The sequence below is a fragment of the Mustelus asterias genome, chromosome 18 (genome assembly GCF_964213995.1).
Source record: "Mustelus asterias chromosome 18, sMusAst1.hap1.1, whole genome shotgun sequence".
In the NCBI taxonomy this organism is placed as follows: Eukaryota; Metazoa; Chordata; class Chondrichthyes; order Carcharhiniformes; family Triakidae; genus Mustelus; species Mustelus asterias.
This window is the reverse complement of record NC_135818.1, coordinates 28,450,691-28,478,401: the sequence shown is the minus strand read 5'-3', so window position 1 is coordinate 28,478,401 and position 27,711 is coordinate 28,450,691. Positions and strand designations below refer to the sequence as shown.

At 44.8% G+C, this 27,711-nt stretch overlaps 1 protein-coding gene across 1 annotated transcript in view; it reads left to right on the top strand.

The window, feature by feature from the left end:
* Nucleotides 1–27,711, top strand: part of stard9 (StAR-related lipid transfer (START) domain containing 9) — a 324,067-nt gene that overhangs the window by 179,805 nt on the left and 116,551 nt on the right. Inside the window, exon 8 of the mRNA XM_078233633.1 lies at nucleotides 27,263–27,332. Coding sequence (XP_078089759.1) covers nucleotides 27,263–27,332 — 70 coding nt within the window. The remainder of the gene's footprint in view (nucleotides 1–27,262; nucleotides 27,333–27,711) is intronic.

Below are 27,711 nucleotides of genomic sequence, written 5' to 3'. Positions count from 1 at the left end.
TTATGCAATGAATGGTATGTGGGAGGGGGGGTGGGAGGGAGGCGGTGGCATGGTGGCACAGTGGTGAGCACTATTTGCTCACAGCGCCAGGGATCCGGATTCGATTCCCAGTTTGGGTCACTGTCTGTGCGGAGTCTGCACGTTCTCTGTGTGTCTGCGTGGGTTTCCTCCAGGTGCTCTGGTTTCCTCCCACAGTCCTGGTTAGGTGTACTGGCCATGCTAAATTCTCCATCAGTGTACCTGAACAGCTGCTGGAGTGTGGCAACTTGGGGATTTTCACAGTAACTTCATTGCAGTGTTAATGAAGCCTACTTGTGGCACTAATAAATAAATAAACCTTGGAAAGTACTGAAGATCAGAGGAACCTTGGCGTCATATCCACAGATCCTGGCAGGTGGCAGTGCATGTAGTTGAGGATACTTGTTTTTACAAGCCAAGGCACAGAGAAGGAGGTGCTGGAAGTCTTAAAGCGCATCAAGGTAGCTAAATCCCCGGGACCTGATGAAGTGTATCCCAGGACATTGTGGGAGGCTAGGGAGGAAATTGCGGGTCCTCTAGCAGAGATATTTGAATCATCGATAGTCACGGGTGAGGTGCCTGAAGATTGGAGAGTGGCAAATGATGTGCCTTTGTTTAAAAAGGGCTGCAGGGAAAAGCCTGGGAACTACGGTTCTTCTACGGTGCTTCGGTTTCCTCCCACAGTCCAAAGATGTGTGGGTTAGGTTGATTGGCCATGCTAAATTGACCCTAGTGTCAGGGGATTAGCAGGGTAAATGTGTGGGGTTGCAGGGGTGGGGCCTGGGTGGGATTGTGGTCGGTGTGGACTCAATGGGCCGAATGGCCTCTTCCTGCACTGTAGGGATTCTATGTTCGATGTTCTACAGGCCAGTGAGCCTCACATCTGTGGTGGATAAGTTGTTGGAAGGTATTTTGAGAGATGGGATCTACAGGCATTTAGAGACACAAGGACTGATTACGGACAGTCAGCATGGCTTTGTGAGTGCAAAATCATGTCTCACAAGTTTTTTGAAGGGGCGGCACGGTAGCACAGTGGTTAGCACTGCTGCTTCACAGCTCCAGGGACCTGGGTTCGATTCCCGGCTCGAGTCACTGTCTGTGTGGAGTTTGCACATTCTCCTCGTGTCTGCGTGGGTTTCCTCCGGGTGCTCCAGTTTCCTCCCACAGTCCAAAGATGTGCGGGTTAGGTTGATTGGCCATGATAAAATTGCCCCTTAGTTTCCTGAGATGCGTAGGTTAGAGGGATTAGTGGATAAAATATGTAGGGATATGGGGGTAGGGCCTGGGTGGGATTGTGGTCGGTGCAGACTCGATGGGCCGAATGGCTTCGTTCTCCACTGTAGGGTTCTATGGTTCTATGATTCAATGTAACGAAGAAGGTAGATGAGGGCAGTGCAGTTGATGTTGTCTACATGGACTTTAGGAAGGCCTTTGACAAGGTACCGCATGGTAGGTTGTTGCATAAGGTCAAATCTCACGGGATCTCGGGTGAGGTAGCTAAATGGATACAAAATTGGCTTCTTGACAGAAGCTAGAGTGTGGTTGTAGAGGGTTGTTTTTCAAATTGGGGGCCTGTGACCAGCGGTGTGCCTCAGGGATCAGTGCTGGGTCCACTGTTATTTGTCATTTATATTAATGATTTGGATGAGAATATAGGAGGCATGGTTAGTAAGTTTGCAGATGACACCAAGATTGGTGGCATAGTGGACGGTGAAGAAGGTTATCTCAGATTGCAACGGGATCCTGACCAGTGGGCTGACAAATGGCAGACAATAGGCGGCGGCTAAGAGGGGATCTTATTGAAACATATAAGATGATTAGAGGTTTAGATAGGGTGGATAGTGATAGCCTTTTTCCTCTGATGGAGAAATCCAGCACGAGGGGGCATGGCTTTAAATTGAGGGGGGGTAGTTATAGAACCGATGTCAGGGGTAGGTTCTTTACCCAGAGGGTGGTGAGGGATTGGAATGCCCTGCCAGCATCAGTAGTAAATGCGCCTAGTTTGGGGGCGTTTAAGAGATCCGTAGATAGGTTCATGGACGAAAAGAAATTGGTTTAGGTTGGAGGGTCACAGTTTTTTTTTTTTTAACTGGTCGGTGCAACATGGTGGGCCGAAGGGCCTGTTCTGCGCTGTAATGTTCTATGTTCTATGTTCTAGATGGAGTTAAATGTAGATAAATGCGAGGTGATGCATTTTGGTAGATTGAACAGGGAAGGACTTACTCAGTTAATGGTAGGGCGTTGGGGAGAGTTACAGAACAAAGAGATCTAGCGGTACATGTTCATAGGTCCTTGAAAGTGGAGTCACAGGTGGACAGAGTGGTGAAGAAGGCATTCAGCATGCTTGGTTTCATTGGTCAGAACATCGAATACAGGAGTTTGGATGTCTTGTTGAAGTTGTAGAAGACATTGGTACGGCCACACTTGGAATTCTGTGTACAGTTCTGGTCACCCTATTATAGAAAGGATATTATTAAACTAGAAAGAGTGCAGAAAACATTTACTAGGATGCTATCGGGACTTGATGGTTTGAGTTACAAGGAGAGGCTGGATAGACTGGGACTTTTTTCTCTGGAGCGTAGGAGGCTGAGGGGTGATCTTATAGAGGTCTATAAAATAATGAGAGGCATAGATCAGCTAGATAGTCAATATCTTTTCCCAAAGATAGGGGAGCCTAAAACTAGAGGGCATAGGTTTAAGGTGATAGGGAGAGTTACAAAAGGGTCCAGAGGGGCAGTTTTTTCACACAGAGAGTGGTGATGTCTGGAACAAGCTGCCAGAGGTAGTAGTAGAGGTGGATACAATTTTGTCTTTTAAAAAGCATTTAGGCAGTTACTTGGGTACGATGGGTATAGAGGGATATGGGCCAAATGCGGGCAATTGGGACTAGCTTCGGGGTTTAAAAAAAATGGGCGGATGGATAATTTGGGCCGAAGGGCCTATTTCCATGCTGTAAACCTCTATGACTCTATGAAGGCATACAATACAAGAACGGGGGATCATGCTGGAACTGTATAAAACTCTGATTAGGACACAACTGGAGCACTTGTGGTCACCACATTATCGGAAGGATGCCGCACTGGAGAGAGTGCAGAGGAGGTTTAGCAGGATGTTGCTTGGCTGGAGAGTCTGAGCTATAAGGAAATTTTGGGGTACTTTCCTTGGAGCAGCGGAGGTGGATAGGGGATCTGATAGAGGCGTATAAGATTATGAAGGTGTCATGAACCATGCTGATGTTATTTGAGAGGGCACCTCAATGGGAGACATTGGTTCGTGGTGGTGTATATTATTGTGTTTTTTTAAATGGTGTGATGAGTCATGCTCAACCACTCGTGAGAATAAGCAGCCCAGTCACAGCGTACCAAATGCCAAAAGGTATTTATTAAATGAAAGGAAAGACAAAGACACACAAACAGGACAATAATTCTATAAGACACATAAACACCAGAATAATACATGTTTCCAATTTTATCCGGAAGTTACCCTTGTTCCAAACTATATCCCCGATACCTGAACTTGGTAAGACTTTCCTGTTCCCCAAACAACATCAAATCTATAAATTAGATCCAGATTATAGTTACCACACAATATCAGGAGGATGATCCAGTCTGGGAAGCATCTTTGCCTGGTTCAGCAAAGATAGGTAAACTGCCTTTAGGAAGGTTTCTGCATTAACTTGGCTGGAAGACTTTACAATGGACCTCTGTGATTAGCTGGCTTCCTGATAGCGGTTACCCTAGCCTTCCAGTGAGATGTTAAATGGGCCTCTCTGCTTCTGAGTTGAAAAATAGACCCCAGACTCACTTTGATTCTGCTCATCATATATTGAGCCATCTGTCTCCGACATTCCTGACCCTCGGAAATTGGCATCTGTATATCTCCCACGATCTCTCAGTCAAAGAACAAAGAACAATACAGCACAGGAACAGGCCCTTCGGCCCTCCAAGCCCGCGCCCCTCCCCGGTCCAAGATTGAATCCTGAATCCAGGATCCCCGCCCAATTTTCCAGCCTATCTACATCCTAATATCCTATCCACCGAGCTGTCCCTCACAGCTACGATGCTTTGTTCATCACAACCTATTAACTCACCCCCACCCCCCCCATTCCAGACCATGTGATCTCCAGGGAGAGGCGAAAACCCAGAGTGAAAACCCCAGGGCCAACATGGGGAAAAAAAATCTGGGAAATTCCTCTCCGACCCCTGTGGCGATCGAAACGAGTCCAGGAGATCACACTGGCCCTGATCAGAAAATGCTTCCCAACCCTATTCATTTCCACTTCTGCTTTACGAACACCATCTGAATTCCCTGCCCCCGAGACAGGTTCTCAACTATCCGCAGTCTCGCTCTGTACTGGCACCAGCAAGATGATCATACATCTGTTTCCTGATGATAGGACCAATTACATCTGATCTTATCGAGAAATGTGCTAACCTTGTTACTGGGGAAAGGACACATCCCATTAGCCCTTTTGATTGTGGACTGCTGGTAGATTCTCCTTTGTTGCAAGGTAGATTAAATCCCATCATCCCTTTTGTTATCATGGGTCTTGTTGTTACCAGGCAAATCCTTGACAAGGGGTATAAATAGGGTGGATAGTGTTAAGGTTCAGGACAGAAACTCCAAAGTGTTTTATTGAGCCCACCTGGATCATAAGTTTTGTACCTTAAATTTGGCTAGGATAAGCATGATATGTTTCACTTCAGGTATGATTCAAATGACCCACTAGGGAGCTTTTATCGATCAAAGTTTATTTAAGAATATAGTTAACATGTATGGAAAGAAAATTGGCAATAACCTTTATCAATTAAAAACAAAAACAAAACAACCACAATAATGTATAACCCTTCACAAATACATCTAATGTGTTCCAATCAAGCCAATCCCGTAGACAAAATACCCTTTTCACAGGTTTAACACAGCCGAGGCTAATGCTCACGTAATACTCGACTTGAGTCCTTTTGGACGAAGTCTGCAGTTCTCTGGATAGACCCAGAACAGTTTGAAGTCAGAACAGCTTCCCAAAACACCAGGGATTCTTGGCAGCCACCGACAGCAGACTCCCCCCTTCAGAAAGGCAAGTCCTTGCTTTCAGCTAACCAGCACAATTTCCAAAACCAGGGAAAAAGAGACTTCTTTTCAACTTGCTGTCCTTTCTAAAACTCAACTCTAACTGCAGCCAAACAGAAAATTAAACCTTAAACTCACCGGAAAGGAGAAAAGACGTCCAAAAACAAATGACCGGCCTCCTAACAATGCAGGATTGTAAAACAATCCAGAGTTAAAATAATCAGACCCCATTTAAGCGATTGAAGTAGCAATAAAAGGACATCTCCAGTCATGTCGGTGCCATGTTGACATCAGCTAAGGCTGTGAGCTGAGAAATTCTGAAGCTGTGACAGCTGCAGAGATCATGATTTTAAAAAGACCTTCCTTAAAGGTACACTAACGTCACAGTAGGAAGGCATTTTTTTTTCATTAGTAGAGCGACCAATAATCAGGAGGCATAGATTTAAGGTAAGAAGGGTCAGAATTTAAGGTAAGAAGGCTTACCTTAAATTCTTAAAGGGGGTTGAGGAGAAACGTTTTCATCCAGAGGGTGGTGGGAGTCTGGAACTCACTGCCTGAAAGGGTGGTTGATTCAAAAGCTCTCATAAAATTAGTGGCACAGTGGTTAGCACTGTTATCTCACAGCGCCAGGGGACCAGGTTCAATTCTGGCATTGGGTCTGTGTGGAGTTTGCATGTTCTCCCCGTGTCTGCGTGAGTTTCTTCTGGGTGCTCAGGTTTCCTCCCACAGTCTAAAGATGTGCGGGTAATAGAGATGTGGAGGAAGAAATTGCTAAGCAGATTATGGATAGGTGTGGAGGTCACAGGGTAGTTAGTCATGGGTGACTTTAACTTTCCAAATATTGATTTGGAACCTTTATAGGTCGAATAGTTCGGATGGGGCAGTTTTTGTACAGTGTGTGCAGGAGGGTTTCCTGACACAATATGTGGATAGGCCGACAAGAGGTGGGGCCACATTGGATTTGGTACTGGGAAATGAACCAGGCCAAGTGTTAGATTTGGTTGTGGGAGAGCACTTTGGAGATAGTGACCACAATTCGGTGTCTTTCATTATTGCAATGGAGAGGGATAGGGCCATACGGCAGGGCAAGGTTTATAATTGGGGGAGTGGTAATTATGATGCGATTAGGCAAGAATTAGGGGGCAAGATGGGAACAGAAACTGTCAGGGAAAGGCACAAATGAAAAGTGGAGCTTGTTCAAGGAACAAATACTGTGTGTCCTTGATAGGTATGTCCCTGTCAGGCAGGGAGGAAATGGCCGAGTGAGGGAACCATGGTTCACAAAAGAGGTTGAATGTCTTGTGAAGAGGAAGAAGGAAGCATATGTAAAGATGAAAAAACAAGGTTCAGTTGGGTCGATTGAGGGTTACAAGTTAGCAAGAAATGAGCTGAAAAAGGGGCTTAGGAGAGCTAGGAGGGGACATGAGAAGTCCTTGGCGGGTCGGATCAAGGAAAACCCCAAGGCTTTTTACTCTTATGTGAGAAATAAAAGAATGACCAGGGTGAGGTTAGGGCCAGTCAAGGACAGTAGTGGGAACTTGTGCATGGAGTCAGAAGAGATAGGAGAGGCGATGAATGAATACTTTTCTTCAGTGTTCACCAAGGAGAGGGGCCATGTTTTTGAGGATGCGAGTGTGATACAGGCTGATAGACTGGAGGAGGTAGATGTTCTGAGGGAAGATGTATTAGCAATTTTGAAAAACCTGAAGGTCGATAAGTCCCCTGGGCCAGATGAGATATATCCTAGGATTCTTTGGGAGGCAAGGAATGAGATTGCAGAGCCTTTGGCTTTGATCTTTGGGTCCTCACTGTCCACGGGGATAGTGCCAGAGGACTGGAAAGTGGCGAATGTTGTTCCTCTGTTCAAGAAAGGAAATAGGAATGACCCTGGTAATTATAGGCCGGTTAGTCTTACTTCAGTGGCCGGTAAGTTAATGGAAAAGGTCCTGAGGGATAAGATTTACGACTATTTAGAAAGATGCAGCTTAATCCGGGATAGTCAACACGGATTCGTGAAGGGTAAGTCTTGCCTCACAAATTTGATTGAATTTTTTGAGGAGGTAACTAAGTCTGTAGATGAAGGTAGGGCAGTTGATGTCATATACATGGATTTTAGTAAGGCATTTGATAAGGTCCCCCATGGTCGGCTCATGAAGAAAGTAAGGAGGTGTGGGATAGAGGGAAATTTGGCCGATTGGATAAGTAACTGGCTATCTGATCGAAGACAGAGGGTGGTGCTGGATGGAAAATTTTCAGACTGGAGACTAGTTACCAGCAGTGTACCACAAGGATCAGTGCTGGGTCCTCTGCTATTTGTGATTTTTATCAATGACTTGGAGGAGGGGGCTGAAGGGTGGATCAGTAAATTTGCTGATGACACCAAGATTGGTGGAGTAGTGGATGAGGTGGAGGGCTGTTGTAGGCTGCAAAGAGACATAGATAGGATGCAGAGCTGGGCCGAAAAATGGCAGATGGAGTTTAACCCTGATAAGTGCGAGGTGATTCATTTTGGTTGGACAAATTTGAATGCGGATTACAGGGTCAAAGGTAGAGTTCTGAGGAATTTGGGGGAACTGAGAGATCTTGGGGTTCATATCCACAGATCTCTGAAGGTTGCCGCTCAAGTGGATAGAGCCGTGAAGAAGGCCTATAGTGTGTTAGCTTTTATTAACAGGGGGTTTGAGTTTAAGAGCCGTGGTTATGCTGCAACTGTACAGGACCTTGGTGAGACCACATTTGGAATATTATGTGCAGTTCTGGTCACCTCACTATAAGAAGGATGTGGAAGCACTGGAAAGAGTGCAAAGGAGATTTACCAGGATGCTGCCTGGTTTGGAGGGTAGGTCTTATGAGGAAAGGTTGAGGGAGCTAGGGTTTTTCTCTTTAGAGCGGAGGAGGTTGAGAGGCGACTTAATAGAGGTTTATAAGATGATGAGGGGGATAGATAGAGTGGACGTTCAGAGACTATTTCCTCGGGTGAATGTAGCTGTTACTAGGGGGCATAACTATAAGGTTCATGGTGGGAGATATAGGAGGAATGTCCGAGGTAGGTTCTTTACTCAGAGAGTGGTTGGGGTGTGGAATGGACTGCCTGCTGTGATAGTGGAGTCGGACACTTTGGGAACTTTCAAGCGGTTATTGGATAGGCACATGGAACACACCAGAATGATGGGATAGCTTGATCTTGGTTTCGGACAAAGCTCGGCACAACATCGTGGGCCGAAGGGCCTGTACTGTGCTGTACTGTTCTATATTCTATATTAGGTGAGTTAGCCATGGTAAATTTGCGGTGTTACAGGGATAGGGCAGAGCGGGCCTGGATGGGATGTTCTTTTGGAGAGTCGGTGCAGACTCGATGGACCGGATGGCCTATTCCTGCACTGTAGGGATTCCATGATTCTATGGATTCTATGTATTTTTATGTTCACTTGCACTGCCATAATCTCCAGAGCTATGGGCCAAGCACTGGAAAATGGGATTAGTGTAATCAGACCTTCGTTGACTGGCATGGACGTGATGGGCCAAATGGCCTCCTGTGCTGTAAACGTCTTTGAGGCATGTTCAGTTTTGCATGAAAGCTCTGTCCCTGTTGCGCTTTTGTGGCACGCCACGTTGCTCCTGCATGATCTGATGGTGCTCTCCCTCTCTCCCTGCTGTGCTCTGTCCCTGAGTGTTTTCTTGCTGTCTCTCTCTGGCCCACGCATGGTGCTGACAGTCTCCACTCCCTCTTGGTCTCTCGCTCACTTTTCTTCATTTCTGTTTCTTGCTCCCTCTGGCTCCCTTTGTCTCTGGCTCTCTCCCAGTCTTCAGATTTAAAATCAAACACAGCTCAACGGAATCATTTCGGAATAACTTTTAAACTCTGGACTGGGAGTTTGGACTGGAGTCTGAATGGGGAATTAACATTAAAAGATTTCTCACCAGGAAGGTTGAAGTGCTTGTCACTTGTTATTTTACCACTACACGCAGGCAACTGGGTACTGCATAACTTTGAAAGCCTCAAAAGGCTATCTACAACTTTGGATTTTTTTTTATGTGCCTTGTATTGAGCCAAACTCTGTCCACATTTTTAGTTTACTGGATCATTGGCTGGTTTTCAAAGTATTTTTACTGCTCTGCATTAGTACTAAACATAACCCGAGCAGTGGGAACCCTTTGTATGCTGTTAAGTCCTTTTCAGAGAAGCCTTATGTTGCAGCAAGACACAGTGTAGCCCTTCAGAAGTATTCCTTTGGCCATTTGTTTTGATTTTAGAAGCAGTCAGTCCAGCTGTTACTCATGGGTAAGAGGATAACTATGCATTGTACATTTTAGCATATATGAATTTTTCAGTTTAAATAGTGCCAACATTTCAGACTTTATGTGTATTATATTCTATTAGCAGTCTCACACATACCACATGCAAAAGAAACCATCTCCAAACATTAGAATACCCTGCTCCTTCTTGTGAAGTGCTTTGTGATGGGAAGGATTTTCAAATCTGAAGCTTCAACGGAAATTCTTCTTGTTGCACGTGACAGTGGCCTTGTGACAGGTGGAGAGTGACCTCATCTATGATGCTTAAATTGATGCATGCTTGCTATAACTGGGAACTTTATTATTTATAGTCTACATGATTTACATTTCAGCATGAGTTTACTCTGTTTAAGACCCAACAGCAATACACTCTGGTTCATGGACCAGCACTGTTGATAGTGTTACTACCTCCTTATACCAGACTTTTAATAATACTCAGCCTTTCGATACAACTTTAGGCCTGTGATAAAATGTGTTCGCTGCTAACATCTGTGACTTCAATGGTAGCAATCTCATCTCAGCTGCTTAAAAGAGATGGGCAGGAATTTTAGTGCCTCGCCCACTGTGGAAATCGGAGTGGGCGAAGGGTGAACAATAGAAAGGTCCATTGACCTCAGGTGAGATCTTACAACTTCGGGATGAGTGAGGCTGTAAAATCCTGCCCATGGTGTCTGAGCCTACAGCCGGGCATAAAACATCCCGCCCCTTCTGAAAAAGAACCAACTTTACGACAAAAGATTATCTAGTCATTGCTGTCTTGGGAGATTGCTGAATGGAAATTGGCTATCATCTTTTCGATTTCAAAATAGGGACTGCACTTCAAAAGACTTCATTAGCTGGAAAGTGCTTTGGGACATCCTGAGGTAATGAAAGAAGCTAGCCCCTTTAAAGCCATGTTTTCAATAGAAATATTAAATTTCTGATTCAAATTCAGCTAATTTTATCCTGTTTCCATTTGGTTTATGTTCACGTTTCCACCAGATTGAAAAGTAACAGCTGTTCCTTAAACCACATGAAATGCCAAAAGCAGGCTTCATCCAAATTCCGCAGTCTGAAAAACATTTCTTACTGTGTGAATCTTACAGATTTTCCTTCCTAATTTGCATTGTGAAGCAGGAATATTTTCTTATTAAAATATTGGAGGATTCCTTTCTGCCTTGCATGCTAAGCATTGACTTCAAGGCCACAGTAAGTTGCGCAGTGTCTACATCCAGCAAGAGTCACTATGTACTGATAGGCAGCAGGGATTGTGGTTATTTTTTCTTAATGCTGAGATTAACTGCAGCTACCTCACGTTCAGTTTATCTGAGATCTATGAACCCCGTACAATCAATAATTGGGACTCAGGTACTGCATAACCAGTCGATGCATTCATTAGCTGAGACATGTGGGAGCTTAGAGATGTTGAACACAGTGATTGTAAATTCATAATCCTGACCACTGATGTCTTATAATTTATTCACCAAATCCATTCACTTTAACTGGTCTATATTGTGAACAAAGAACAAGAACAAAGAACAGTACAGCACAGGAAACAGGCCCTTCGACCCTCCAAGCCTGTGCCGCTCCTTGGTCCAACTAGACCAATCGTTTGTATCCCTCCATTCCCAGGCTGCTCATGTGACTATCCAGGTAAGTCTTAAATGATGTCAGCGTGCCTGCCTCCACCACCCTACTTGGCAGCGCATTCCAGGCCCCCACCACTCTCTGTGTAAAAAACATCCCTCTAATATCTGAGTTATACTTCGCCCCTCTCACCTTGAGCCCGTGACCCCTCGTGAACGTCACTTCTGATCTGGGAAAAAGCTTCCCACCGTTCACCCTATCTATCCCCTTCATAATCTTGTACACCTCTATTAGATCTCCCCTCATTCTCCGTCTTTCCAGGGAGAACAACCCCAGTCTACCCAATCTCTCCTCATAGCTAAGACCCTCCATACCAGGCAACATCCTGGTAAACCTTCTCTGCACTCTCTCTAACGCCTCCACGTCCTTCTGGTAGTGCGGCGACCAGAACTGGACGCAGTACTCCAAATGTGGCCTAATCAGCGTTCTATACAGCTGCATCATCAGACTCCAGCTTTTATACTCTATACCCCGTCCTATAAAGGCAAGCATACCATATGCCTTCTTCACCACCTTCTCCACCTGTGTTGCCACCTTCAAGGATTTGTGGACTTGCACACCTAGGTCCCTCTGTGTTTCTATACTCCTGATGACTCTGCCATTTATTGTATAACTCCTCCCTACATTGTTTCTTCCAAAATGCATCACTTCGCATTTATCCGGATTAAACTCCATCTGCCACCTCTCCGCCCAATTTTCCAGCCTATCTATATCCTGCTGTATTGCCCGACAATGCTCTTTGCTATCCGCAAGTCCAGCCATCTTCGTGTCATCCGCAAACTTGCTGATTACACCAGTTACACCTTCTTCCAAATCATTTATATATATCACAAATAGCAGAGGTCCCAGTACAGAGCCCTGCGGAACACCACTGGTCACAGACCTCCAGCCGGAAAAAGACCCTTCGACCACTACCCTCTGTCTCCTATGGCCAAGCCAGTTCTCCACCCATCTAGCCACTTCTCCTTGTATCCCATGAGCCTTAACCTTCTTAACCAACCTGCCATGTGGGACTTTGTCAAATGCCTTACTGAAATCCATATAGACGACATCCACGGCCCTTCCTTCATCAACCGTTTTTGTCACTTCCTCAAAAAACTCCACCAAATTTGTAAGGCACGACTTCCCTCTTACAAAACCATGCTGTCTGTCACTAATGAGATTGTTCCGTTCTAAATGCACATACATCCTGTCTCTAAGAATCCTCTCCAACAACTTCCCTACGACGGACGTCAAGCTCACCGGCCTATAATTTCCTGGGTTATCCCTGCTACCCTTCTTAAACAACGGGACCACATTTGCTATCCTCCAATCCTCAGGGACCTCACCCATGTCCAAAGAAGCGACAAAGATTTCCGTCAGAGGCCCAGCAATTTCATCTCTCGTCTCCCTGAGCAGTCGAGGATAGATGCCATCAGGCCCTGGGGCTTTGTCAGTTTTAATGTTCCCTAAAAAACCTAACACTTCCTCTCTTGTAATGGAGATTTTCTCTAACGGGTCAACACCTCCCTCCGAGACACTCCCGGTTAACACGCCCCTCTCCTTCATGAATACCGATGCAAAGTATTCATTTAGGATCTCCCCTATTCCCTTGGGTTCTAAGCATAATTCCCCTCCTTTGTCCCTGAGAGGTCCGATTTTCTCGCTGACAACTCTTTTGTTCCTAACGTATGAATAGAATGCCTTAGGATTCTCCTTAATCCTGCCTGCCAAGAACATCTCGTGACCTCTTTTTGCCCTTCTAACTCCCCGTTTGAGTTCTTTCCTACTCTCTCTGTATTCCTCCAGAGCTCCATCTGTTTTCTGTTGCCTGGACTTAACATACGCCTCCCTTTTCATTTTAATCAGATCCTCAATTTCTCTGGTTATCCACGGCTCTCGAATCCTACCTTTCCTATCTTTCCTTTTACAGGCACATGCCTATCCTGCAGCCTTATCAATAGTTCCTTAAAAGACTCCCACATGCCAGACGCGGACTTACCCTCGAACATCCTCTCCCAATCAACATCCACCAATTCCTGCCTAATCCGGCTATAGTTAGCCTTCCCCCAATTTAGCACCCTGCCCGTAGGACAGCACTCATCCTTGTCCATTCCTGTCCTAAAGTTAACAGAGTTGTGGTCACTATTTGCCACATGTTCCCCTACCGAAACTTTGACGACCTGACCGGGCTCATTTCCCAGAACTAGGTCCAGTATAGCCCCCTCTCTAGTCGGGCTATCTACATACTGTTCCAAAGAACCTTCCAGTACGCATTTTACAAATTCCTCCCCGTCCGGACCCCCAGCTCTAAGCACTTTCCAGTCTGTGCCAGGGAAATTAAAGTCCCCCACTACAACAACCCTATTTTTTCTGCACCTATCCAGAATCTCCTGACATATCCTTTCCTCCACTTCCCGTGGGCTGTTGGGTAGTCTGTAGTACACCCCCAGCATAGTGACTGCACCCTTCCTGTTTCTGAGTTCCACCCACAGCGACTCAGTACATGACTCCTCTAAGTTGTCTACCCTCTGCACCGCGGTAATATGCTCCTTAACTAATATCGCTACTCCCCCACCTTTTTTAGCCCCTCCTCTGTCTCGCCTAAAACACTTATACCCCGGAATATTCAGCTGCCAGTCCTGTCTTTCTTTAACCAAGTTTCCGTCACCGCAACCACATCCAAATTCCGCATAAGCATTAAGGCCCTAAGTTCGTCTGTTTTACCCGTTACGCTCCTCGCATTGAAGCAGATGCACTCCAGACCTCCAGGCCCACTCAGGTCATCCTCCTCCAGAGTGCTCCTCTTCTTAGCTAGCCTTGCCCTGGCCCCCAGCTCAACCCCAGCCTCAGTATTTACTGACCTACTGTTTTGTTCCCCACCCCCCTGCCACACTAGTTTAAATCCTGCCGAAACACTCTAGCAAAACTCCCAGCCAGGATATTTGCTCCCTTCCAGTTAAGGTGTAACCCATCCTTTCTGTACAGTTGCCACCCTGACTTGAAGATTTCCCAGTTATCTATGAATTTAAAACCCTCCCTCTTGCACCAGTCCTTTAGCCACGCATTCAACTGTAGAATCTCCCTGTTCCGAGCCTCACTTGCACTCGACACCGGGAGCAGTCCAGAGATTGCTACCCTGGAGGCCTTACTTTTTAGCCTAGCACCCAACTCCCTGAATTTCTCTCGTATGACCCCCCTGCTCTTCCTACCTACATCATGGTGGTGCCTTGGTGCACACCACTAGCTATATTGTACCAGGGACATAGCATTATGTTTCTGAACTATCAAATCTGACTGTGTAAGCCCTGGATTTTGAGTGGGGTGGCCTGCTGTCTTGAAGAAGAAAATATAGGAACTTAGGAATTAGGAGCAGAAATAGGCAAATTCAGCCCTTTGAGTCTGCTCCGCCACTCAATCATGACTGATCTCTCCCTGATCCCAAATCCATCTCCCACCTGTTCTCCATATCCCTCTTTCCTTTTTTTATTAGAGATATGTCAATCTCCCTCTTGAAACCATTCAATGATTCAGGCTTCATCACAGTAGGGGGCAGCAAGTTCCACAAATTCACCACCCTCTGCGAGTAGTTCCTCCTTAGCAAAGGAAAATCACATAGCTGGTGGCCAGGCTTATTTTATCTCTGATGGCAAGTCAGTAAAGAACTTTGAATTCTTCAACCATTAGTGGAAGGGCTGGGATACGAGCACCCCACAATTCGATTGCCACTCAGACTGTCTATTTTTTTGTCTCCCTCACTGAAATCATTCATTTTTGTGTCGGCCGTGTTTGTAATTTTCAGCTATTTCTGGCTTGCACCAAAGTCTGTAAAACAGGAGTAACTCATTACTTCAGCCTGCAGAAGGCTAGAAAAGAACTAGAGTCTGACCCGCAAGAACGTAGTCTGATTGAAGTCATGGAGTGGTTCAAAAAGCGTGGCCATGGGCAGAAGGTAACCAGGTGCCTATAATTCCCCAATATAGGATGACATTGAATAGTCACTATGGCAACCTGAATTATGAGAAATGAGGTAATACTTCTGTGCATCACTCTTCAGCGTGCCTCAATGCTTCTGATAAGTAATTATCATTTGAAGTGCAGTTTCTTTTATTTAAGTAGCCATTCTGCACCAGCAGATGAAGTACCAGTTAATCTTTGTTTCGGAGGAAGAACATTGGTCAGGACAAATCGGGAAACTCTATGCTCTGGCAGTATGAGATCCTTAACTGAGGGCAGGAAAATAGGATCACAGCAGTCAGCCAGAACTACAATGTCAGTCTAGAAATAGGAGTTCAAACTCATTAAGGAGATGAGCACGGTGGCACAGTGGTTAGCATGGCTGCCCCATAGCTCCAGGGACCTGGGTTCAATTCCCAGCTTGGGTCACTGTCTGTGTGGAGTTTGCACGTTCTCCCTGTGTCTGCATGGGTTTCCTTTGGGTGCTCCGGTTTCCTTCCACACTCCAAAGATGTGCGGATTAGGTTGATGGGTCATGCTAAATTGATCCTTGTGTCAGGGGGATTAGCAGGGTAAATATGTGGGGTTACGGGAATAGAGCCTGGATGGGATTGTCAGTGCGGACTCGATGGGCCAAATGGCCTCCTTCTGCACTGTAGGAATTCTATGATTCTATGATCTCAGTTTTAAATCTACCACCTCTCAACCTATACCTCTGACCTCTTGTTCTAGATTGTCCCATAAGAGCAAACATTTGGTTCACATTTACTTTATCAAAACGTTTTAAAATTTTATATAGCTGGATCCGATCTCCTCTCACCCTTCCAAACTCCAGCAAGCACAAGCCTGAACTGTTTAATCTCTCCTCATACGTCAAGCCCCTTTATCCTGGAATCAATCTCCTCTGAACTGCATCCAATGCCACCACATCCTTCCTCAAATAAGGAGACCAAAACTGGACACAATACTCCAGATGTAGTCTCACCAACACCCTATACAATTGAAACAACACTTCTCTACTTCTATTCTCCAGTCCTTTTGCAATAAATGCTAACATCCCATTTGCCTTTTTTATCACATACATATTTTTATCACATGCTGCACCTGCATACTGACTTTCTGTGACTCAATGAGTTCCTTCTTCACTGGCCTCCTTCTCCTTCTTGGCCAAATTGGGTTCCTTCTTCAACAGCATCTCCAAAACATCTGGGCCCCATAGCCATTTTCTGAACAATTGGAATCAATGTGCTGCAGCTCGAAACTCCTGACAACCGTATTTCTCCTTTTAGAGCCATCCGCAGCCTTTTAAGAAAAGTGATTTCCAATATTCCAATTGGCAGCTAACCCAATGCATGTTCGGGTTATGCTATAATCTCAGTGTAGAACAAAGAACAAAGAAAATTACAGCACAGGAATAGGCCCTTCGGCCCTCCAAGCCTGCACCGACCATGCTGCCCGACTTAACTAAAACCCCCTACCCTTCCGGGGACCATATCCCTCTATTCCCATCCTGTTCATGCATTTGTCAAGACGCCCCTTAAAAGTCACTACCGTATCCGCTTCCACTACCTCCCCCGGCAACAAGTTCCAGACACCCACTACTCCCTGTGTAAAAAATCTGCCTCGTACATCTCCTTTAAACCTTGCCCCTCGCACCTTAAACCTATGCCCCCTAGTAACTGACTCCTCCACTCTGGGAAGAAGCTTCTGACTATCCATTCTGTCCATGCCCCTCATAATCTTGTAGACTTCTATCAGGTCACCTCTCAACCTCCATCGTTCCAGTGAGAACAAACCAAGTTTCTCCAACTTGGTGTAATAAGGAAGCAATTGGAAATTTCACTCCGATCAGCTGTTGTTCTGTCATACCTGCACCCACACACTAACGTGCTCGCACAGATGCAGCATTTGCTCAGATTTGCAAAGTGGAGGCTCCATTGTCCAAATTCCACAGATACAGTGCAGTTCAGATATTGAGCACAAGCACCTTGTTATGCCACAACCTCAGAAGCACCCCTTTCTAAGCCATTGTAATGTTTTGTAGCACTGTGCATGCAATGAGCAGTATCCTTTTGACTTTAAACAATAAATATGCATCCTTTAATGGAACCTGCAGTGAGATTGTGGGGCAGTTGCAGTGGGGTTACAAAACAGTATTTATTATTCAAGTCAGATCTGGTAAAAGTTTCCAAGTTAACATTCCCATATTCTTAAAATAAGAGACCAACTCAGAGGCCCTACTTGTTTTAAGTACTTTTTTGTATGGTCAAAAAGAATTTCCTTAGACAGGCTGATGCAATCACTTAGACACAATTACTGGACTCCAGCCAGCCATTATCAGTAAAGAGGAGACTGATTTCTGGACTAAACCATATTTGATATTCTTGCATGAATGTTAACTCATCCCATTGATAGCAGGAATTAGCTAATTAGTCCATCCTTTTCCTGAAATATAACTCCCAATAATTTTGAGCTCATAGATTATTGAACAGGTTTTAATGTTTGAGACATAGGGCCCTATTTTACCATTTTAATTCTAAGTGCTGGGCGGACTTGAAACTGGGAGTGTTTCAGATCCGACTTTTAGACTCGTTCTCAGGTGCCCCATACACACTCTGCCTGAAAAAATATCAGCAATTCCGAATTGCGCTGCACAAGCCGGTGGGTGGGGCTTTACATGTCCGAAATCCTGCAGCTCCGATCGGCGTCTCCAACTGTGCATGTGCAGAAAAATACGATAGAATGTGGCTCCCATGCCACATCGCTCCCGGGACGGATAATGCCTCCCCCACCCCCACAACATTACCCCACCCCCACAACATTACCCCACCCCCACAACATTACTAACTGCCTTATCCCCCACGCCCTCCACCATCCAGACCGATCGTGGACCCCTCCACCCTTTCCCTCCCCATCGATCTCAGGCAGACTGTCATTGGACCCTCCCTTTCCCCTCACTGATCACAGGCAGAGAGCCGTTAGACGCACCTCCCCACCACCCCCCCCTCCCCCACCCACCCTCCCTCCCTCCCCTCATTTCAAGCAGAGAACCATCAGACGTTTGGCACTTACCTTCTCACTAACTGGAGTGCCCGAATAGGACTTTTGTAGAGCATGTCTGTTTTGCACCAAATTTGGATGGGTGAATGCGGTGGTGAAGGGGGAAGTGCAGCCCATTAAGTCAATTTAAATGCAAGCAAACGCATTTAAATGGCCGTCGCGCCCTTTTCGGGTGCAATCCAGATCGTGACCTTTTCGGGCCTTGGTAAAGGGGGAACTGACGCGGAGGCGGGCGCTACTCGTCTCACGCCCGACTTTACCAAGTTTTTGGGTACGGAAACGGGCGCAACTTGATGGTAAAATCGGGCCATAAGGTGGAATCTTGCCATAAAATGGCAAAGTATCTCCACAGAAATGGGCAGGTTTTCTCTCCAGATCACATGACATTTTGTCAAAAAAAATCAGTGGGGCGTGTTTCACATTGTCATGTTGAGGGGTGGGGCCTTCACACACCGGTAAAGCCGGCTGCGCTGAGATCAAGCCATCTTTAAAGGGTTGCCCCGATTAGAGGAAAAAATAACCTTCCCCTCCAACCCCACCACAGAGGTCTCAGGGGCCCTTCCCTGCACCCCAGACCATCCCACCCCCAACACCACCACCACCACCACTACCACTACAATCAGAGCTCCTGGAGAGATCCCCACGACAGGTTCACGCCACGTCGGCGATGTTTGAAAATATGCCTGGGTGGCGAGGGGGAGGTCTTAATTATATTTAAATTTATTAAAATGTATTAAAATCCGGTTTACACCCATATTGGGCATGAACTTGATTACGTCGCCGGCGAGTGGTGGCGAAAATCAGAGATCATGATCTCGCCAATGAGATTTGCGACTCCTGGGTTTCACCAGACCTTAAGCCCCCGCTGCCATTCCTGTGCTCAAGATTGCCCCTATATTTTTAACTGCACAATGATAGAATTACTTTCCATCTTACGGTTTTGTAACAAAATATGAATCTTGCATTTATTTGAAGTTTAGGAAGGGTGATCTTTCGAGTGGCATTTGTATGAAGTAGTATTTCAAAACATGTGAGAATGTTAACAATACGGCTTCACTTCAATATTGTGACATAGCCTTGAAATCTGAGATTATCTGACAATCTGAATCGGCCAGCTGTATTTGTAATGGTTTTATTGTGTTTAACTGAGTACAGTGCTTGATCAGCAAAACAACCCACACAGATGAAGATAGCAATAATGTTTGCGGGAGAATGTTTCTCTCTGTGCAGTAAGTGGAATTGCTAAGTGCAGACAGTTCTAGATATTGATTTTGCAGGTGTATGCAGCTGCTTCAATCTCTCTTATAGCTCCTGGAACCTACATAGAGGAGCCCAATAAACAAAAAAATAGCCAGAAAGGCCGGCAACCTCATCACCATAAACTGTTTAAATAGAAACATAATTTAAATAGGAGGAAATATGGCATTGGGATATATGAATGAGGAGAAGGAGTAAGCCATCCAGCCTCTTGAATTTGGTCCACCATTTAATAAGATCGTGGCTGATCTGATAGTAACCTCAAATCTGCATCCCAGCAGCAGCCTATCACCCGTGATAACCTTTCACCCCTTTGCTTACCAAGAATCTATCTACTTTTGTCTTAGAAGTATTCAAAGAATCTGCTTCCATTGCCTTTTCAGCAAGAGAGTTCCCAAAATCTCATCACCCTCTGAGAGTTAAAACTTTGCATCATCTCTGGTTTAAATGGGTGACCTCTTATTTTTAAGCAGGGACCTCTAGTTCAAGATTCTACCTCAAGAGAAAACATCCTCTCCATATCCACCTTGTCAAGACCCCTCAGGGTCAACATGATTTTTAACTTTTTGGAAGTGGCTGAGTTTTAAACACCTGACACTAGGATATACCAGGTGGGGTCAGGATTGGTCTCAGTCAAATGTGATACAGTAGCAATCTAAAAGTTGAATCAGTCTACCTAATTGACACAAGGATGGACGAAAGCTGGCTGGCTTTTTTTTCATTATCCTGTCATGGGGTGTGGGCATCATTGTCGAGGCCAGCATTCATTTACCATCCCTGCAAAAGAATATTAGAAACATAGAAACTAGAAGCAGGAGTAGGCCATTCGGCCCTTCGAGCCTGTTCCGCCATTCATCTTGATCATGGCTGAACATATAATTCAATATCCTGATCCCCCCTTCCTCCCATATCCCTTAATCTCTTTAGCTCCAAGAGCTATATCTAATTTCTTCTTGAAATTAGGCAACGTTTTGGCCTCAACTACATTCTGTGGTAATGAATTCCGCACATTCACCACCCTCTGCGTGAAGAAATTTCTCCTCACCTCAGTTCTAAAAGGTTTACCCCCTATCCTCAAACTATGACCTTTAGTTCTGGACTCCTCCACTATTGGGAACATTCTTTCTGAGTCTACACTGTCTAAGTTTCTATGAGATCCCCTCTCACTCTTCGAAACTCCAGTGAATATAATCCGAACCGACTTAGTCTCTTCTCGTATAACAGACCTGCCATCCCAGAAATCATCCTGGTAAACCTTCGCTGTACTCCCTCTATAGCAAGGACACCCTTCCTCAGATAAGGACACCAAAACTGCACACAATACTCCAGGTGTAGTCTCACCAACGCCCTATACAAGTTCAGCAAAACATCCCTATGCCTATGCTTAAATCATTAAGGCCAACATACCATTTGCCGTCTTTACTGCCTGTTGTACCTCCGCGCTCATTTTCAGTGATTGATGCATGAGGACTCCAAGGTCTTGTTGAGTCTCCACCTCTCTCAATTTACACCCACTCAAGTAATAATCTGTCTTCCTATTATTGCTACCAAAGTGAATATTCTCACATTTATCCACATTATACTGCATCTGCCACGCAAATGCCCACACACTCAGCCTGTCCAAATCATGCTGAAGCATCTCTGCATCCTTCTCACAGCTCATCCTCCCACCCAACTTTGTATCATCTGCAAATTTGGAGATAATACATTCAGTTCCCTTTTCCAAATCATTAATGTATAATGTGAATAGTTGGGGTCCAGGCACAGATCCCTGCGGCTAGTCACAGCCTGCTAGTCAGAAAATGACCTATTTATGCCAACTCTTTGCTTTCTATCTGCTAACCAAAGATGTGCGGGTTAGGTTGATTGGCCGTTGTAAAATTGCCCCTGAGTGTCCTGAGGTTTGTAGATTAGAGGGATTAGCAGGTAAAAATATGTAGGGATATGGGGGTAGGGCCTGGGTGGGATTGTGGTCGGTGCAGACTCGATGGGCCGAATGGCCTCTTCCTGCACTGTAGGGTTTCTATGATTTCTTTCTTTGATTTCTATGACCAGTTTTCTATCCATCTCAAGACATTACCTGCAATCCCATGTGCTTTAACTTTACATAGTAGTCTGTTAAGAACATAGAACATAGAACAGTACAGCACAGAACAGGCCCTTCGGCCCACGATGTTGTGCCGAGCTTTATCTGAAACCAAGATCAAGCTATCCCACTCCCTACCATCCTGGTGTGCTCCATGTGCCTATCCAATAACCGCTTAAATGTTCCTAAAGTGTCTGACTCCACTATCACTGCAGGCAGTCCATTCCACACCCCAACCACTCTCTGCGTAAAGAACCTCCCTCTGATATCCTTCCTATATCTCCCACCATGAACCCTATAGTTATGCCCCCTTGTAATAGCTCCATCCACCCGAGGAAATAGTCTTTGAACGTTCACTCTATCTATCCCCTTCATCATTTTATAAACCTCTATTAAGTCTCCCCTCAGCCTCCTCCACTCCAGAGAGAACAGCCCCAGCTCCCTCAACCTTTCCTCATAAGACCTACCCTCCAAACCAGGCAGCATCCTGGTAAATCCCCTCTGCACTCTTTCCAGCGCTTCCACATCCTTCTTATAGTGAGGTGACCAGAACTGCACACAATATTCCAAATGTGGTCTCACCAAGGTCCTGTACAGTTGCAGCATAATCCCACGGCTCTTAAACTCCAACCCCCTGTTAATAAAAGCTAACACACTATAGGCCTTCTTCACAGCTCTATCCACTTGAGTGGCAACCTTTAGAGATCTGTGAATATGGACCTCAAGATCTCTCTGTTCCTCCACAGTCTTCAGAACCCTACCTTTGACCCTGTAATCCACATTTAAATGAGTCCTACCAAAATGAATCACCTCACATTTATCAGGGTTAAACTCCATTTGCCATTTTTCAGCCCAGCTTTGCATCCTATCTATGTCTCTTTGCAGCCGACAACAGCCCTCCACCTCATCCACTACTCCACCAATCTTGGTGTCATCAGCAAATTTACTGATCCACCCTTCAGCCCCCTCCTCTAAGTCATTAATAAAAATCACAAAGAGCAGAGGACCAAGCACTGATCCCTGTGGCACTCCGGTAGCATCCTGCCTCCAATCCGAAAATTTTCCATCCACCACCACCCTCTGTCTTCGATCAGACAGCCAGTTACCTATCCAATCTGCCAACTTTCCCTCTATCCCACACCTCCTTACTTTCATCATAAGCCGACCATGGGGGACCTTATCAAATGCCTTACTAAAATCCATGTATATGACATCAACTGCCCTACCTTCATCAACACACTTAGTTACCTCCTCAAAAAATTCAATCAAATTTGTGAGGCACGACTTGCCCTTCACGAATCCGTGCTGACTATCCCGGATTAATCCGCATCTTTCTAAATGGTCGTAAATCCCATCCCTAAGGACCTTTTCCATCAATTTACCAACCACCCAAGTAAGACTAACCTGTCTATAATTACCAGGGTCATTTCTATTCCCTTTCTTAAACAGAGGAACAACATTCGCCACTCTCCAGTCCTCTGGCACCATCCCCGTGGACAGTGAGGACCCAAAGATCAAGGCCAAAGGCTCTGCAATCTCATATCTTGCCTCCCAAAGAATCCTAGGATACATTTCATCAGGCCCACGGGACTTATCGACCTTCACTTTATTCAAAACTGCCAGGACATCCTCCCTCCGAACAACTATTTCCTCCAGCCTATTAGCCTGTAACACCTTCTCTTCCTCAAAAACATGGCCCCTCTCCTTGGTGAACACTGAAGAAAAGTATTCATTCATCACCTCACCTATCTCTACTGACTCCATACACAAGTTCCCACTACTGTCCTTGACCGGCCCTAACCTCACCCTGGTCATTCTTTTATTCCTCACATCAGAGTAAAAAGCCTTGGGGTTTTCCTTGATCCGACCCGCCAAGGACTTCTTATGTCCCCTCCTAGCTCTCCTAAGCCCCTAAATTATAACTCCTAAGTTATGTGAGACCTTGTCGAAAGTCTAAATAAATTACATCCACTGGTTCTCCTCAGTCAACTCTACTAGTTATATCCTCAAAATATTCCAATAGAAGGGGAGTAGAGACAACCAGTGAGCCTTACTTCTGTTGTGGGCAAAGTTTTGGAAAGGATTATAAAATTATAAGAGATAGGATTTATAATCATCTAGAAAGGAATAGTCAACACGGTTTTGTGAAGGGTAGGTCGTGTCTCACAAACCTTACTGAGTTCTTTGAGAAGGTGACCAAAGAGGTGGATATGGGTAAAGCAGTTGATGTGGTGTATATGGATTTCAGTAAAGCGTTTGATAAGGTTCCCCACGGTAAACTATTGCAGAAGATACGGAGGCTTGGGATTGAGGGTGATTTAGCGGTTTGGATCAGAAATTGGCTAGCTGTAAGAACAGTAAGAAGTTTAACAACACCAGGTTAAAGTCCAACAGGTTTATTTGGTAGCAAAAGCCACACAAGCTTTCGAGGCTCTGAGCCCCTTCTTCAGGTGAGACTCACCTGAAGAAGGGGCTCAGAGCCTCGAAAGCTTGTGTGGCTTTTGCTACCAAATAAACCTGTTGGACTTTAACCTGGTGTTGTTAAACTTCTTACTGTGTTTACCCCAGTCCAACGCCGGCATCTCCACATCATAGCTGTAAGAAGACAGAGGGTGGTGGTTGATGGGAGATGTTCATCCTGGAGTTCAGTTACTAGTGGTGTACCACAAGGATCTGTTTTGGGGCCACTGCTGTTTGTCATTTTTATAAATGACTTGGATGAGGGCATAGAAGGATGGGTTAGTAAATTTGCGGATGACACTAAAGTCGGTGATGTTGTGGACAGTGCAGAAGGATGTTTCAGGTTACAGGGGGACATAGATAAGCTGCAGAGCTGGGTTGAGAGGTGGCAAATGGAGTTTAATGCAGAAAAGTGTGAGCTGATTCACTTTGGAAGGAGTAACAGGATTACAGAGTACTGGGCTAATGGTAAGATACTTGGTAGTGTGAATGAGCAGAGAGATCTCGGTGTCCATGTGCATAGATCCCTGAAAGTTGGCACCCAGGTTGTTAGGGTTGTTAAGAAGCTGTACGGTGTGTTAGCTTTTATTGATAGCGGGATTGAGTTTCGGAGCCATGATGTCATGTTGCAGTTGTACAAATCTCTGGTGCATTATAGGAAGGATGTGGAGGCATTGGAAAGGGTACAGAGGAGATTTACCAGGATGTTGCCTGGTATTGTGGGAAGGTCTTATGAGGAAAGGCTGAGGGACTTGAGGCTGTTTTCGTTAGAGAGAAGAACGTTAAGAGGTGACTTAATAGAGGCATTTAAGATGATCAGAGGATTAGATAGGGTGGACAGTGTGAGCCTTTTTCCTCGGATGGTGATGGCTCGCACGAGGGGACATAGCTTTAAATTGAGGGGTGATAGATATAGGACAGATGTCAGAGGTAGGTTCTTTACTCAGAGAGTAGTAAGGGCGTGGAATGCCCTGCCTGCAACAGTAGTGGACTCGCCAACATTAAGGGCATTTAAATGGTCATTGGATAAACATATGGATGATATTGGAATAGTGTAGGTTACTTGGGCTTTAGATTGGTTTCACAGGTCGGCGCAACATTGAGGGCCGAAGGGCCTGTACTGCACTGTAATGTTCTAATGATTCGTCAAGCATGATTTCCCTTTTGTAAATCCATGCTGACTTTGTCCAATTATACCACTACCTTCCAAATGTTGAGTTATGAAATCCTTGATAATCAATAGACTCTAGCAACTTCCCCAGTACCGACATTAGGCTCACTAGCCTATAGTTCCCTGTTTTCTCTTGATCTCCCGTTTTGAACAGCGGGCTTACATTAGCTGCCCTCCAATCTGTAAGTACTATTCCAGAATCCAAAGACGTTTGGAAAATAACCACCAGTGGATCTACTATTTCCAGGGCCACTTCCTTAAATACTCTGGGATGAAGATTATCAGGACCTGGAGATTTATCCACCTTCAATCCTATCAATTTCACAAAACCATTTCTCTACTAATGCTGATTTCCTTCAGCTCCTCTCAGCACTTCTGGCATATTATTCATGTTTTCCTTTGTGAAGACTGAAGCAAAGTACAAATTTAATTCCTCAGCCATTTCTTTATTCCCTGTTATGAATTCTCCCGTTTCTCACTGTAAGGGGCCTACATTCGTTTTTGTCAATCTTTTTCTCTTTACACATCTATAGAAAATTTTACAGTCAGTTTTTATGTTCCCTGCTAGATTACTTTCATACTCTACTTTTCCCTTCTTAATCCTTTGCTGAATTTTAAACTGCTCCCAATCCTCAGGCCTATTGCTTTTTCTTGCCAATTTGTATGCTTCTTCCTTGAATCTGATATATTTCTAATTTCCCTTGTAAGCCATGGTTTGGCCACAATTCCCTTACCACTCTTGAGCCAAACAGGAATAAACAACTTCTGGAGATCACCTATTCATTCTTTAAATACCTAACATTGCCTGTCCACTGTCTTCCCTTTCAGTAATGTATCCCAGTCCCTCATGGCCAATTCATGCCTCATGCCATCATAGTTACCTTTGTTGAGATTCAGGACCCTAGTCTCAGAATCAACTACATCACTATTAACCTTGACAACGAATTCCACCATACTATAGTCACTCATCCCCAAGGGTTCTCTCTCAACTAGATTACCAATCCTTTCTCATTGCACAATACCCAGTCCAATATGGCCTGCTCCACTGTTGGTTCCCTAATGTATTGCTCCAGAAAACTATCCCATTTGCACTCCAGAAATCCCTCCTCTATTGTACTGTGACTAATTTGACTCTCCTAATCTATATGCAGATTAAAGTCACCCATAATCATAGATGTTCCTTTAACACATGCATCTCTGATTTCCTGTCTAATGTTTTTCCCAACATTACCACTACAGCTTGGTGGTCTGTATACCAGCCCCACCTAAGTTTTTGCCCCTTGTTGTGTCTTAACTCAACCCTTATAGATTCCACATCATCTATTATCTTTCCTCAATATCATCTTTAATCAACAATGCAACTCAACCACCTTTTACTTTTTGTCTGTCCTTCCTAAGCACTGAATAACCCTCAATATTTAGTTCCCATCCTTGCTCATCTTGGAGCCACATATTTGACGTAATCTTGCATCTCACCACTTCATAATTCAAAATATTGGATGCTGCCTTTCATTTTTTTAACTTCATTCATGGGACATGGGCGTCGCTGGCAGGCAACCATCCCTAGTTGCCCAAGGGCAGTTGAGAGTCAACCACATTTCTGTGGCTTTGGAGTCACATGTAGGCCAGACCAGGTAAAAACAGCAGATTTTCTTCCCTAAAGGACATTAGTGAACCATATGGGTTTTTCCAACATTTGACAATGGTTTCATCAGTAGATACTTATTTCCAGATACGTTTTATTGAATTCAGATTCTACTATCTGCTGTGGTGGGATTCAAACCCGGGTCCCCAGAACATTAGCTGAATTTCTGGATGAATAGTCTAGCGATAATACTACTAGGCCATCACCTCCCCCACTTAATTAACCTACATGAAAACTTGCCCACTTTTGTATACCCACAGAATATTAATTCATGGAGTGGGGTGGCACACTATATTAGGTATATTATAAGATATTTATATCACATTTTAGGATTTGTTCACTGGTATAAGCACAGACATTGCATAAGGCAAAGTTGTAGTCCTTCTAATCCGTAAAATAGAATGGCAGGTGGATTACAAAAGCATAATTAATTCAGACTGGTTGTTTGGATTTAAAATACTTGCTTTCTCATAATTTTGCATTTGGTGTGGATAATGCTGGCAAGACCAGCATTTATTGCCCATCCTTAATTGCTCTTGAACTGAATGGCTTACTAGGCAATTTTAGATGGCAGTCACCACTTTCAGTGCTTTGCTATTGTCATTGATTTTATATGGTGATGCTTGTATTTTCACAGGATTATCTCAGCACTTGGTTTCAGACTACAAGCAACTAGTAGAGTTTTTGGAGGAAGGAATTTCAAACAGGTACTGATCATCATGTGGATTTTCCTCCGGCTTAATGTGTGTTGAACGTATGCTATCAATCATCAGTTTGTAGGGTTGCTGCTGTCTTCTGTTTAGCATTTAATTTACTGAGGAAACCAGTTTGATTTTTTTTTCTAGTGACATTTGTACTAAATGAGAAATTTTGCACATGTAGCTGGTTTTAGAATTACACAGCACAGGAGAAGGCCATTCGGATCACCATGCTTGTACTGATTCTTTGATTAGTGCTATAGCCCTCCAGGTGAATCATAGAATCCCTGCAGTGCAGAAGGAGGCCATTCAGCTCATCGAGCCTGCACCGATAACAATCCCACCTAGGCCCTGTCCTCGTAACCCCAAATATTTACCCTGCTAATTC